The sequence below is a fragment of the Pangasianodon hypophthalmus genome, chromosome 23, assembly GCF_027358585.1.
Source record: "Pangasianodon hypophthalmus isolate fPanHyp1 chromosome 23, fPanHyp1.pri, whole genome shotgun sequence".
Lineage (NCBI taxonomy): Eukaryota > Metazoa > Chordata > Actinopteri > Siluriformes > Pangasiidae > Pangasianodon > Pangasianodon hypophthalmus.
Genome location: NC_069732.1, coordinates 11,052,987 through 11,068,736, shown reverse-complemented (window position 1 = coordinate 11,068,736; position 15,750 = coordinate 11,052,987). Strand labels below are relative to the sequence as shown.

The 15,750-nt window shown below is 37.1% G+C and overlaps 1 protein-coding gene across 1 annotated transcript in view; it reads left to right on the top strand.

Annotated features, from left to right (window-relative positions):
• Positions 1 to 15,750, top strand: part of csmd2 (CUB and Sushi multiple domains 2) — a 309,743-nt gene that overhangs the window by 15,791 nt on the left and 278,202 nt on the right. Inside the window, exon 2 of the mRNA XM_053228691.1 lies at positions 7,260 to 7,476. Within this exon, the coding sequence (XP_053084666.1) occupies positions 7,260 to 7,476 (217 nt within the window). The remainder of the gene's footprint in view (positions 1 to 7,259; positions 7,477 to 15,750) is intronic.

Sequence of the window (15,750 nt, the reverse complement as noted above, 5' to 3'; positions counted from 1 at the left end):
TCCTACAGGCTGACATATCCAAGTATTACCTCAGCGCATATTTGCTTCCAGTAGGACACCTGACTAAAGCAAAATGCAACTATTCACAGATTAAGATAGAAATCCTCACAGCTGTCAATCCTAACTCTCAGAAATATACCTGTGACTGGCCTAGGGCTTTCACTAGCTGAGATATTGATGGGTCAAGTCCTTTGAAGAGTCTGGTATTGCTGAGACCCAGGCAGCATGCATCAGTCAAGGAGACTCTAGTTGAATTACAACACAATTAACTTCTCAAATCTTTCAGCATCTTTTGCCCCAGGTACCATCAGTGTAGCTGGAGGCTAGAACCATGGTTATGGACATATTGACAGGCAGCTCAAAGACACCAATGTCAGGGGACAGCTATGACTGGAGTAGTGTTGTGCGGACCAGTGAAGAACAACTTTAAAAGTGTGACTGATGCTGGTAGCAACACAAAGTAAAGAAAAAGGAGTGGTAGACTGGCTAAAACAGCCTGCTAGGCTCACAGATTGTGATATGGGCAAAAAGGTAAAGGCCAGGTCCCACTGGTGTGCTCGGTACTTTTGAGAACAGAATTCATTTTATGGAAAAGACAAAGAAAGTGGACAGTAAGAGAACATGGTCATGTGAAATGGTATATTCTGGTATATCTCTAAGAAGTGGGGTGGAGTATATGCTAGGTTCTGTATAACACCCTTAAGGATTCTTTGGTTTTATTGATCCGTCATGGGGAAATGAAAGTGTTGCAGCAGCATAATATTTAGAATATAACGTGATATTAAGAATGTCACATGTCAGTATTTATGTACACTACCAGCAATATGATCATGTGGCTAACATAATGCATTATGTAACGCTCATGTGGGCGATGGGCGAGAATGTGTAAAAAGTCTTAGAAAACTGGAATATATTGAACATGCTCTAGGGTCATGCACGAGGTTCCATCTAGCACTCTTAAGGTTTGTTTGGTTTGTTTCTCAGGAGGACCCTTAAACACTCTATGTATAATTCTACAATAGAGGCTTTACCTATTCTAACAGAAATCCTTTATGAAGCTAATGACCAATCACTATTCAAAGAACTGTTAGGGGAAAAAGTGCAGCATGACTGTATACTAGCAACAGTATGGCCATATATCTAATATGGTTCATTATGTAAAACTTCCTTGTGTGGGTAATTATGAGTGAAAACAAAGAGCACAGGCAAACTGGAATGTTCTGAATATGCTACAAGGTCATGCAAATAAAAGCATCCACTCCATGTAATAGCCTTGACATTACAATTTACATTTCAAGAACACAAAAATACATTCCTTGCACTAACATGCCTGATCCAGCTAATCAGATAATTGGTCCCTTTCTGATTCCCTTTCTAGTCAAGGAGAGGTATGAAAGCAGTAAAGTGTACTCCAGGACCAGGGTCAGGAACAGCTTTAGAATGCTGATAACCCTGTGTGTGTTAGGAACTGGAACACAAAGAAAACTGTTGAGTGGGGTGGATCCCCAAGGACCTTCAGAAAATCAGAACCTCTGATAAATAGCCTCTGTATGAAGACATGACTAAACATGTGCTGAAGTCAATAAAGTAGTGAGAAAAAAATGAGAAATTGAAAAATAAAAGGTGACAGATAAAAGTGATGATAAAAGGAGGATGTATAAATTCATTTTAGTTATTCATTCATCTTTAGTAACTGCATAATCCTGATCAGGGTCACAATGGATGTGGAGCATATTCCAGGAAAGCTGGGCACAAGGCACCATTCACACACATACATACACATCATGTACACCTTCACACCTATAGCCAGACTCAGAGGAAATCCACGTATGGGGGGAACATGCGAAAGTCCTCACACACGGTAACCTGGTCTCAGATTCGAACCTAGGACCCTGAAACTGTGAGATGGCAACATGCACTGTTGAGAATTTAGGAAATAATTATATGCAAAACAGAGGCTAGTCATATAGCTAGGTCTCCATATATATTAAACTTTGTATAGATTGTCTACTTCTGCATTATCCAGAAAACATACATCACTTGCTACATCAGTGGCTATTTCACATGTAAAATTGTTCTGCAAATACTATGCATGATTGTAAGGTGTCAATTAAATTAGAGCCTACTATACTAAAAAAATCTCAGAGCCATTTAAATATCAATAATTAGGCATCAACAAACCTTCTTTAGCCTTTATTTCTGAGTGAGCACCACATGAAGGAGCATCTTTTGAAACATGGCTGCAACCACTTTGACACATGACTGCAAAAGGAAAATCAATAAATGTGTTGGAGTATGAGAGTTTATTTTTGGTTCACAGTTTCATCAGCCAGCATGTTAAATGCAGAAGTAACTTGGGTCATAGGAACAAAAATTCTTCTTGGTATTCAGAGATAATCCAATGCAATCCAGTACAAAATATTTACCTTTGTTGCATGAGTAGTGGCCTGTTTGTGCAAGGCCAGAAGTGGCACACGAAGCCAAAGATGTGCAAGGATACAGGAATACACCTGAAGCTGTAATGTGAGTACATGTAGATAAACTACAGTTTGCACCAAAAACAGTTAATTTCCAAGATTCACCCATTCTTCAGTGGATACTTTCACCTAGATAGTGTTGAATTGTACCTAAAAACCTCTGCTGTAATCATAAAGACAATGGTGCTTCAGCAGACTTAGTGCTGTTTGACTTTACAGCATACAGTTGTAGAAGAGTGATGATTTATAATTGCACTATCCAGAGTCACCCAGAAGAGTACGGGTTCCCTTTTGAGCTTTTCATTGCCACTGTCTCCTCTGGCTTAATCATTAGGGATATAAATCTGCATCTGGATGGCTATTGTCAAAAGCACTATATAAAATATAGAAATAAAATAAAATTGAAATGAAGGAAGGCCTTTATTAGAACTTGACAAATGGAAATTGTTAAAATCAGTACCTTTTCTTTTTATTCTGTGCTAATGAGCGTAATGTTGTAAATTCTAATCTCATGGCTTCCAGAGAGAGCCATTGTTAAGTCTGGGAGAAAGACCTCTCTTAATCCTGAGCTGTCTGCCCAAGTTGTACCTTGCTTTGAATGAAAGAATCTGCCAATTGAATAAACATGGTTATTTTTTGCACCCTGGTGGTAAAGTAGAAGAAAGGGTATGCAGACACATGTATTCCAGATTAATCACAAATTAATATGCTTAGGTCCATCAAGCTTCATTCTGAACAGGCTTCTTTCTGCTTATTTTAGCTTCTTTTTCTTATTTGGCTGTTTACTTTCTCGATACTGACCAGAACATCATTGCTATTGATTCCTTTTCCTTGTTCACATTGGAACAATGTGTTATTACCTGTCCATCTCCAATTGGAGCTCCTGTGGAAAATGTTACATGTGAGTCATCAAACAAAATGTCAGCCCTACAGTAAGTTAGACACATTTGACAAGAAAAAGAAAAAGTGTAAAGGCTTTGTGAGCACGTCCTGTTGTGAACAGCAGAAGGCATAATTCCGTTCTTTATTCACTTTATAGTTTTGTTCTTGTGAAGACGTTTCTGAATAAAAGTTGCAGATGTGCAAACCTCTCTCATCAGCCAAATATTGATCTCACAGTAGCGTTATAAAAACGTGAGAATTGCCTACATTGATAGGCACTGCTTGAGCTACCATAGAATTACCTGCCATGCATTATGTGTTATTATTTGTCTAAAGGTGCTGATTAAATTTCTGTAACAACTCTGACAACAGTATCGGCTGTATTTCAAATCAAAGGTTTATATTAGTATGTTCGTTCCAATATATTATGATTTCTATAACTCGATAGGTTTTTCTATAATAATTCATTAACACGGACTTGTGAGGCAGATGCTCTGCATAATCTGAGGCTAATAAACAGAAAGGGTGTTAATAATTAACAAAGAAAAATGCATAATGTTGATATCTACTGTATTTATCAATAATTATATTAATATTTAACATTGATGGAAGGAGTCTCCAGTGTCAGCTGCCGCAGAAGAGTTTCCAGTTTCCAGTTTCTCCGTAAAATGACCAGCTGCATCTTTGTTTTGTCTTATGAATGAATAGAATGAACAAAATATTTTAAATGTTGGCAAATTGCTGTGGTATAAGTGGAAGAAAAACACTATTGGAAAATAATAAGCTTAGGCATTCTAACAGTAACTGCTTTGAATCCTTGATTATTTTCTATAACAGCATGTCATGTGGTGTTTTTATTTTTCTTTACAGATTTACATTTACAATAAAAATGGTATAAAATATTAATTTCATGTGATGTGACTAGACTAATAAAAGGAATTAATTCATATTTTTATGTAAGTTTTATGTAACTTAGCCAGACATCAACACCTCCAAGCCCTTCTTTATTTTATATAGATTTTACATTGTGCAAAATATAAGTTGCTTTGGATAAAAGCTTCCCAAATATAAACTCTCTAAAATATAACTAAATTCTAAAATATATAATCCAACAACAAAAAAGTAATTTGGTGTATGTGAACTCTTTCAGTACAGTTAATGCAAGCTCATCAATGTAAATGAGCCCCCAAATCTGTCTTCTGTGGTGACCTTATTTTTCTGCTCTTCGGCTAAGCTGTAGTCTCTGTTGGTGTAGGGAGAAAATAGCCACCTCAAAGCTCCATACACTCATAAAGAAGTCCGCGTACAGAGGTCAAATGCTCTTTTGGTGCTGGTCCATGCTCGCTTTACTCCAGATAGTCTGTCCCCCAGGATCAGGTGAAGACATGATGGATTGTTTGGAGCTAGCACACATTTTCTGGCCCTGGAAAAGATTCCCTTTTTTTTGTTCTGGTCAGAGATCAGCTGCACTGTGTGCCTGTAGGACTGAGACAAGTGAAACTGGCTCAGAAATAGCTTTAGTAAATTCTGCTTAAAGTCCTATTTTCCTTGTAATAAATACTGGTCCTCCCTGCTGAATAGTATTTTAGTCTCTCATAGCATGCTTGAGAAAAACTAAATTTGTTTGTGTCTTATCATGGCCACCATGACTTTTGAAATATTTGCAAGTGTCATTCTGTAACTTGTAATCTGTTCTTTTATAGTTTAGGAAAGTGCATAGCATTTCGCTGGCAGCCAAAAGAGGATTATCTAAATCTAAAACCATCCACAGGCTTTTCTTTTTTCTAGAAATATTTCGTGAGAATTTTCTCAGATTGAAAATTGCTCCAGGTTTTCCGTTTGGTCACATTTTTCACTTGAATACCAGATGGCTGAGAATTAACTTTGGACGCTTTAGAAGTATGAATCCCACTTCTGCTAGGACGTGAATTGTGTAATTTGCAGGATACAAATGTATAAACAGCAGGAGACAGCTCTGCAGGTTTCTCCAATGCTGCCATTGTCTTTAAAACATGCACAAACCTAATTACTCTAAATTGTTAGTGAGTTCTTCGGATCTGCTAAATATTCATGCAACATTTGTGAAAGCATGATGTACACCCAGATATTCCTTTTTTCACTAACAGCAATTTCGTTTTAAACTGTTCTACCATCTCAACATAGAGAGATGGTTTTGATATGTATAGACAGTCTCCTCTTTTTTTCTTTCCTGGTTTGTTCTCAAATTATGTATTTCTAATTCCCACTAATCAACCCCTATTGAAATTCAGATCCAATCCACTTTAAGGCTAAACAAAAGGTTTCATTATGTTATAAAAGGGGCTTAACATTGTGGATCTATTATTTTTTTCTTCACTCCACATTGTGTAATGCATTTAAAACCTCATTTCAATAAAAAGCTATTTTAGATTTGGCAGCATTAAGGATTAAAGTATTATCATTAATCACAGATTTGAAGGGCTTCTTCATGGTTCCATTGTCCAAGTTATTCATGTATTCAAGGTACGTGTTCAATAAATGACCATGTTATTTGGCAAAGCTTATTAATAACACTTTTGCCCCTTGTGTGTTTATCACAATAATTAAATTAAATATATGTTATTTCAAACCTGTATGCAATTCATTTTTCTAGGAAAAAAAAAAACTTTTTTTATATATATATATATATATATATATATATATATATAAATATACATACACACACACACATTGGAATGTTCTATGCCACCATATGAGTGAATAAGCATTGGTTCAGTTCTGGTTTACTTCAGTGTTTATTTGGACAACATTGTGTTAAGCCACTGTGTTGTCATCCATCCATCCATTTTCTGTATCTTATCCTACACAGTGTTGTATCCCAGTGTACTCGGGGCACGAGGCGGGGGACACCCTGGATAGGGTGCCAACCCATTGCAGGGCACAATCACACACACAACCATTCACACACTATGGACTATTTGGAAATGCGAATCAGCCTACAATGCATTGGACTGGGGGAGGAAACCAGAGTACCCGGAGGGAACCCCCAAAGCACGGGGAGAACACACAAACTCCATGCACACAAGGCGGTGGCAGGATTCAAGCCCCCAACCCCGGCGGTGCGAGTCCACAGTGCTAACCACTAAGCCACCATGCCATGCCCCCCGTGTTGTAATTCTGATGTTTATATACAGTGAATACATATTTACTATATTTTTTCCACATCAGAATGACATGTGGAAAAAAAAAATCCAAAAAAATCATAAAAAAAAAAAAAAAAAAAAGTAAACCATAGCATATCATTGAATTAAATAGCAATTAACTAAAAGTGGGGGTGTGGATCTGACCAGAACAAATCATTTAAGGGAATTTCTTTGATGAAATGAGGGACACAGTTATTAAAATTTCACATGCAAAACGATAACATATGAGTGGCCATTGACAAGTACGCAAAAGAGAAGTGCAATTAACACCATGGAGGGGAGTCAGAGCTGTGGGCAATGGGAAGTTATTAAAATTACTGGCATTAATAACCGTCACCCCTCCCCCTTCTCCATGTGTTACTGTGGAAACAGCTTATTGACCAGCGAAGCACAGGCAGCCAACAATATGGGCATTTCACACACACAGGCTCACTTAATTGTGGAGGGCTCATCCTGTCTAATGACTTCACACAAAAATTAGTTCTCAGTAATTACTTTTTAAGAAAGCGGTGAAGATAATGCCATTAGGCATGCAGGCTGTGTGTCTGTTGGTGTTCTAAATAGCAGCCATCTATTACATTGTATGTTCCTGTATGTTATCTCTAGAGATAGACTTGAGAAATGCCTGTTTTGGTTGGCATAAGATGATTAATTGCAATATTTGGAAGCCTCTGTTTGATTATATGTCTCTTTGTCTTTTTCTGTGTTTCTTTCGCAGCTCAAAACTGCAGTTACACACTGTATAGTCCAAATGGGACGATAGAAAGCCCTGGATACCCTTACGGATACCCGAACTATGCCAATTGCACATGGGTGATTGTGGCACAAGAACACAACCGGATACAGCTGGTTTTCCAAGGCTTTGCTTTAGAAGAGGACTTTGACATACTGTCTGTCTACGATGGGCAGCCAAGTCCTGGAAACCTACGAACCCGGTGAGTAACACAATTTCTCGTTATCATTAATAGTTAAGTTGATGATATATAAGGGCTTACGGCTAAATTATTTCACATACATATTACTAGAAAACAACACTACATGAAAAGTAAGGCATACATGCTCTGGGCTTGCTAAAAAAATAAACAAATAAAACAATTTTTGTGCATTAATGTGAATGGGGGAAACCAGAGATATTCGAAAACTTCTTTTGTTATAGGATAGCCCCCTGATTGTCACATGATTCCAACACATTTAATTAATTTGACTGTCCTTGTCAGTGCAAGGCATAGTAGTACTGTATGAGAAACCTCTCAGTGCTCACTGCCATTACAATCTATACAAGGAATCTTTTTTAGTTAATGTAACCATCTTTGCTGGCAAGATCAAATCACTTGGCAGAAATGGTGTAAACTTTCTGGCACAATATAGGCACGTTCCTATCATCTCTGCAATTTAGTGTGGACTGAAAACATTTTGAAATTCATGTAAATATGGAAATGTGGCTGGAAATTGTTTGGATTAGAAAAATGTATCACTGTCTATATTAGTGTGAAGTGGCCAAACACTGATTTCCCAGAATGTCTGTTTGGGGTTGTCTTGTTGAAAGATCTATGGTCAAATCATAACCTTCTGACAATCAGGTTTTGTGTAGCATGCTCATGCTTCGGAATATGTGCAGAATATGGCCACTGGTACGATAATTCGAAGGGTACACAACCAGTAAAATCCATTTCCTAAAATATGCAGGACGTTTATTTGTTTACGTTTTTTCCCAAATACACGGCAAAAATGATTAGCAAGTGAAAATATTTTGGATATAGGGAAATTTATTTAATAATGGCAGATAAGTGTACTTGTTTCTAGAAATAAATAAGAAATGAACTTAAAATTAGAAAAAAAAATCTTACAAGTCTATTTCAACTTTTAGAAATTAGAAAAAAAAAGAAATAGGTTTAATAGTCATACGCATATTTGTTTTCTTGTAATCTTATAATAGGAAATAGCTACTAGATAATTTTGACTATATTCAAGATATTAAAACTTATTAAGATGTCATTTTTTTGCAGTGAATGTCAGTAATTTTGCAGAATGCTGCATATGTCTATATGTGAAACATGGCCATAGAGTTAGTGAACCATTGTCTCGGTGTGTATTTTTTCACAGTAAATACACTCCTTGCGAGACATTACACATTTGCCGCACGTTAATAAGTCTCCACTGGTTTAAATGATTGTTTATTTTATATAGTTGTTTGTTTGTTGGCATTCAGAGATTTGTTCATAAAGCAGAATAACAAAGAGTTGCACAGGGTTCTACAGTGAAGTGCTTTGACTGTAGGGCTGAGTCGTATCTGCTAGTTGACATTTATTCATCTGTTGAGTGGCAGGAGAAGCATTAGATTTATTTATAAAACCTCTTGTCAGCTGTCTGCTCTTTTAGGAAACCGTCCCTCCTACACCCTGTAGAGCTTTAAGAGCTTGATTGGATTACTGAAACACAATCTGATCTTCTCTGTACTATCTCAGAAAATCATTGTACAAATTTCAGACATTTTACTTTGCACAGACGTATTGTAAATGGATTGTTTTTCTCAATATTCATTGAGCTAACATATTTCCATGAAAGCGTGTAATGTGGGGAGCTGATATCTTTGACAAGAGGCGGAGGTGAATGTGTCTGTGTGTGGCAGTAATTGGGTGTGTGCAGAGGAAGTCAGCGTTTAGAGACTGGGAATTTTGTTGTACGGCCATAAAGCTAATGGTTATCTAGACATAATTTGTGTATTTTATTATTTTGCTTTATTTATATAACACAGAGGAACTATGCTGATTACACCTGAAGGCTAAGAGGCACCTACTTGATGTTATTTTTTTTTATTTTTCTGTATCCTTATTTTTCTGTGTGGGCATTGAGGGTGCTTAAAGGCAAATAAATTTACATATGAATGTATATGATCTCATACTCTAAATGCTCGCTAAATGAAGGTGTGTTGACAGATACGTTGTAAACCTTTTGAGCAGCTGACTCTTGTCATTTGCAGAAAGGTCTCTGAATAGATGTATGTAATTTTTGTGGCATTTTCACATATTGATCTTCCAATAAAAATGATGTTCATGTTCGGTTGAGTCTTTCTTCCACTGTTAGTAAATCTTAAAATGATGTTCTGTTGAAAATAAAGTGCATTATTTAGATTCTGTTTTTGCCATAGACACCACTATTTTTATGCCCCGTTTAGTGAGCATATATAGTTAATCTGGAATTCAGCATATTTTATAGGGGCCTTAAGTGCAGAATACAGCCATAGTATAGTGGCAGAAGCGTGATGTTGATACTGTTGGATATGGTTAACTATTTAAACATTTGAATGCTGTTTTTTTCCCCATAATTTTATAACAGTATTCAACCAGGGAAATTTATTCTAACAGCACTAGTATTATTAGTACGGAACATAGTTGAGATTATCACAGATTAGCTTTTGCTGAAATAGGTCCATACAGAATATCCTATGCTTAGAGGGAAAAGCCTATAGCTGAAGCATTAATTTACATAAATAAATATGCACTGACTATTAACTGTTTCTCACAATAGATGTAGGAAAATTGGTCTGAATACATCTATTGTGTGAAACAGCCAAACAGCTGAATGCTCCTCTTTGATGCATCCTTTGTAAATACATTGCTGGTCTTTGTTTTATCTGTATCCTACCACACAGGACAGAGAGATATCTTAGGTACAAAATAAATGAAGGTACAAGGTCCTAGGTAGGTCCTAGGAAGGTCCTAGGTACAAAATAAATGAATAAAAATTAGTAAGCATGAAAGAATAAATCTGATTCAATAAATTAGGAAGATTATTATATAGCCTCCTCATGAGTTTTCTCCTTCCCTGATTTGATATGATATGAATGTAGCACTATTGATTATGTTCCCTACATATGTTGCCTATTAATATAGTCTCATTAACGTTTGTTTATTCCAGTACAAAACCTGTTAAACAATTATAATTTTATTATTATTATTATTATTATTATTATTATTATTATTGTAGCAGGCATAGCATTATTTAGCTAGAGTCACACACAAGTCAGTGGAAATCTCACAAAGACAGAATATTTGTGTGTGTGTGTATGTGTGTGTGTATGTTTTCAGGAAAGAGAGGTCATGTGCATGTTTTTATTGATTTTACTTGTTTACGCCTTAGCATGTCTGTTGAACTCTCGGTTGTTTTAATCTTTAGCACTCGGGTCACATTAAAAGGGCCGCTCTCTTTTTTAAGACCTCTGTCTGTAAGTTTCAACTCAGAAGCAGGCCACAGGGCATTTTGTGAGAGAGCAAGTGCAGTATGCTCTGTGGTGCACTTGCTGTGTGTCACATCCGATGATGTAGATGCTCAACATAGTGTTGTGAGACAGGAACGCTCTGATTACGCTAGATCCCTGCAGCTTTTGCGGCACTTGCGGAGTTATGATCCTGAAATATATATGCTCATCCGTGTCATGTTTCAGAGCCCAAGCAATGTGCTGTTTGTGGAAATGGCTTTTGACTTGCAAGTGCCTCTAGATTGGTGCTGGCAGATTTTTTTCCTGAGGAACTAGACCAAATGAGGAGCCACTGGACCATCACTACATAGCTGTGCCTCAGTGCTGGGTTTATGAGATGCAGAGGTGCAGCGACATTGGCTTCCTCTTGCATTTTTCTGCAGAGTTACTTAAAATATATCATATCAATTAAGAAGATTGGAACAGTTTTATAGATACATAATGCCATCTATGTGTAGTATATGTGTACCTTGAAAACATGATAACCACTAAGTGCTTTCTGCGATAGAAACCTTTTCCAATAAATAGTGATGAGGACTTCTGCGTGTTGTGTGTGTGTGTGTGTGTGTGTGTGTGTGAGTGTGTGTATTTGTGTGTATGAACTAGTGTAGAGGTGTGGAGTAGATATAGAGCTAGGTGAGGAGTAGTAGCCACTCTGTTTAATTGCTCTTATTTATTTGTTTAACCCCAGGGCCGAGTCTCTTGGTGATATATAGCTGCTCCTCAGCCAGCTTTTACTAAAGCAGCCACAGGAGCATAGCTTGGACCAGGACCATCCAATCCCATTAAATCACACTGTGTCATCCTCTTTTCCACCACCCCCACCTTCTCTTTTTATCCATCTCTCTCTCTTTATCTCTCTTTTTCTCCCTGACACTGTTTACACTTGATCCTTCCATACCTCATGAATATTATGATTATATCCGGATAGCATTATCTATATATTTAACTCATAGAAAGCTGATCACTGAAGGTCCTTCAAGGGGTGTGTGGTGTATTTCCGTCAGATGTTTTACAAATATTAGAGCAAAAAAGCATGCATTTCTTGAAACCACATTTCACAACCAAAGCTCCCATCACAGAACATTCCTTAATTATGCATTTGGTACATGACATCTAAATGCCAACCATCTTTTGCATAAATCAACTAGAAGCAAGAAACAAAACAGGAAGTTCATAGTCAAGTGTTATAAACTGATTTGCTGTCATCTTGCACTGCCAAGAAGAGGTTACATTAAGGTTCCCATGGCAACAGCAGCACATGTTTCTGTGTTTCATGTTTCAGTTAAGTTCTGTGTTCTCCGTCCTCATTTTGTCACTGGTTGGTTTGCTTATTGTGTTCACCTTTGTCTGTTTTTCCCCTCATTAGTTTGTGTATTTAGTCAGTATATCAGTGTCATCACATTATGGTGAATTCATGCATGATTGTTCATCAGTTATAAACTGTTTAGTTTATTAGATTTTCCTTACATGTTAGGTTCTAAGCAGGGGCGGCTGGTAGAAATGGGCTAGCGTGTAAGAAGGCATCAGTATAAAGTTTTTGGCATCCATATCAGATTATTTGCTGTTAACAAAAATTATTGTGGATTTTGGTGGAACCAAGTGCATCAGCAGCACAAATGATTGTAATGAAAATGCACAGGATGTTATGAGGTAGCGACACTGATTTCTTTCTAGAACTCTCTGACACATCTGAAGCACATCATCAGTAGTGATTGCGAAAGCACGTGTGAAATATTATCAAGGGTGTAATGAACATGACCAAGGTGGATTATTTACTTCATCAAACTTTTTTTCACCAAAATTAAAGAAAATTAAATTGGAGAAATTAAAGGTAGATAGACTAAGCACATATTTTCCAATATTTTCCAATCAAATACAAATTTTATATATATATATATATATATGTGTGTGTGTGTGTGTGTGTGTGTGTGCGTGTGTGTGTGTTTGCTCCACACCATTCATACTGTGCCATCAATGAGACCTTGTAATATAATACTATCCTCAACCCTAATACTATTGTTGATAAGCTATAGATCTTTTAGACCTCCTGTCGCATTTTCAGTCCAGCCAATCAGAGATGCACGTACAAGTGTAAATGCATGTGGTTAAAATCTTATATAAAGAAAAAAAGACTAAATACGTGAAATATATGAAATGACAGTGGGTAAACTGGCTCTCTTTATAGTCTAGTTGACTATATTACACAGCTCAGCAGAAAAGTCTAGTGGGCCATGGAGTACAATATTATAACATTCTAACTCAGATTTATGCCACCTAATATCAGCTTTTCAGGTTAAAAGTTAAATAAGTTTGACCATGGGAAACACTAAACTATGCAGGGGACTTCTATTCTTGTAAATTCAAAAGAGCTCACATGATATTAAAAAAATGAACGGACTGAACAAAGCTTCACTTCATAAAAATTCCATGGCTTTTATTCTTTACACTACTGCATTGAAAGATATTAAAATGCCCCTGGGTAGGACTTTTCTATGTTTTTTTTAAAGAAACTTTAACATCTCATAATTATGCACGGTATATGTGCGTGCATGTTTGTATATTTCACTGAGTGTTAAATTCATAGTTGCAAAATGTGTGAAACTGAATTATTATTTTATGTCTTGCTTGAAAATTGCATTATTTGTATTTTTTAAAATTTTACTTCAGATATTGAAGAACAGTAAAATGGAGCCACGAAACTAGATGTTACTTCACACGTCCGATTGAAGGATACACTAACACAGTTTAATAACTCAAAGGCTGTGTGTGTTTGATTGCTTCTTTGAGTCGATGGCAGTAGAGAATGCAGTGAAACCAGGCTGTTGTTGCAGCTTCAGTGCAGGCTGTAGCTCATGAGCTAATACACTCCTTTGGGCTTATTGATTGCTGGGGGAATGCTCAGGCCTGTGTTAAGGAGCCAGTGGAATGAACGAGACCATGATGAGCTGGGAGGCTGTTGATTACTAGCCTTTTACATTCTCCTGTGTCTGTGTGTGCATTCCATTTAACAACACTAAGGATGTGTGAAGATGCTTCACTTTTTTCTCAAAGACTGCTGCATAGGTTAGAGCAGTAGATCACTTGTCCAATGAGCCAATAGCATAGGCCTTTCTTTTAGCTAACGTGGTACGCACACTGCATTCAAACTGACAGCTTGTGGGATAGATTGTAAACAAGAGAAGGCTACATCCTGGAGCTGGACAGCTGGAACCTTCTCGAGCTCTGAGCCATAAATCATCTCTCCCACTTTCCTGTCTCCATCCCTGTCTCCATCTTGTCCCATACAGTGATTTATCCCTTCCCAGTCCAACATTCTTGATGGAGATCTCTCCACTTATACGTGGCAGTAAAATCGACAGCATCGTAAAAACGGAACAGAGATGATCACCCTCCACCCCCACCCCCAAATCATCAGTGTCTGAGGTTGTTTAAGAGCCAGCATAACTCCTGATTGGTCTTATAAGTGATTATTGACTCTTATGTCACAGTGCTGTTGAATTCTTGAATCTGATTGGTCAGGAGGTATTGATTCATTGTCTACAACACATGGCTGTGACAGTTGTTCCAGTTGTAATTCAAATGATAAGTTTATATGAGTGTGCTTGTTCTAATGCATTATCGTTTCCAAAGTAACTGCTCATTCACAGAGACCTGTATGATGGACACACCACAGAATCAAACCCTAATAGTAAACGGATAAAAAATGTGTTTAACATAGAAAAACAATTAAACATTGTTATGGTGAAGCTTTCTGTAAGGATACATTTATTTAACATTTATGGAAGGAGGCTCCAGTGTTAGCGCCTTATAACAGTCATTAAGTCAGGAGACACTGCACGTTCCTATTTTTTTTTTTTTTTGCTAAATTAACGCCACGAGGGAGGATAAAAGAGAAGCTTCTGAGAAAAATGCTGTTTATAGCTGTTATAACAAAAGTGATAACAGGAACTACCCTATCTTGTGGACATTCTACAACTTTAAATGTAACTATAAATGGGTAAAAAGCATGATGTGTCATTCAGTAATAAATTATACTTTGTAATCATTGGCAAATCACTGTGATATAAGAGGAATAACACACCTTGGGAAATGTTGTTATAGGGAAATGACCCACTTCTGGGTGGTAACAGTAACTTTGCTTCATGTCGGGCCACATCACACCTCGCATCATGGATTTTTTTCCTATAAAAGGTAGTGGTTTATTCCTCATCAGCAGAATACATTAGCAGCAATCTGATACTGCTGACATAATCATAACCTTATGGTTTGAGGCCATTGGCATTATATCACACTATGATAGATAACATTTTGGTACTTGTAGTTATTTGTGGCATTTCCTTTTTGAAAGTTTGTGTGAGGGAGAGCTGTAATAAAATATATTTTCAGTAAAAAAAACTGACATTATAGCAATAAGCACAGCCTTCTCACTTGTAAAAGGCAGCTGAAGTGTGTTTATATTTAGTAATCAGAAATAATGGCAGGCTTGGCCATGACCATATTGTTTGCCTGGATGACATTTGAGCGTGATGAGACGTGGCATATTGCTTCATCCCTGTGGCCTTCCTGTGATTTGTTATTTTCCCTTTTTCTCATTCATCTCATTCTCCTCAGATAGGCTCAAGGTGTGAAATACTTTTAACAAATTAGGTGCACACCTCCAGACGCTCCACTGGAGCGTCTCTTTAAGCAGAAAGTGATAATGGGCCTAATTGATTGGGTTTTTCAGTAATGAGACCCTGTAGGACTTGTCTGGAGATGATTGAAGTTTAGGGCTAGAGGGCTGACGATGCTGTGCCTCAGTCATTTGGAGGAGATGGTTTTGTTCATTGTTTTTCCATCATTACTGAGCTCAGCAATTTTTTGGTGCTTTGAAAAAAAATGATGCACTATTTATCAGCAGTGTAGCAAGAAGGACAAATTGATTGGCTTCCTGGAAATATCAGAATCA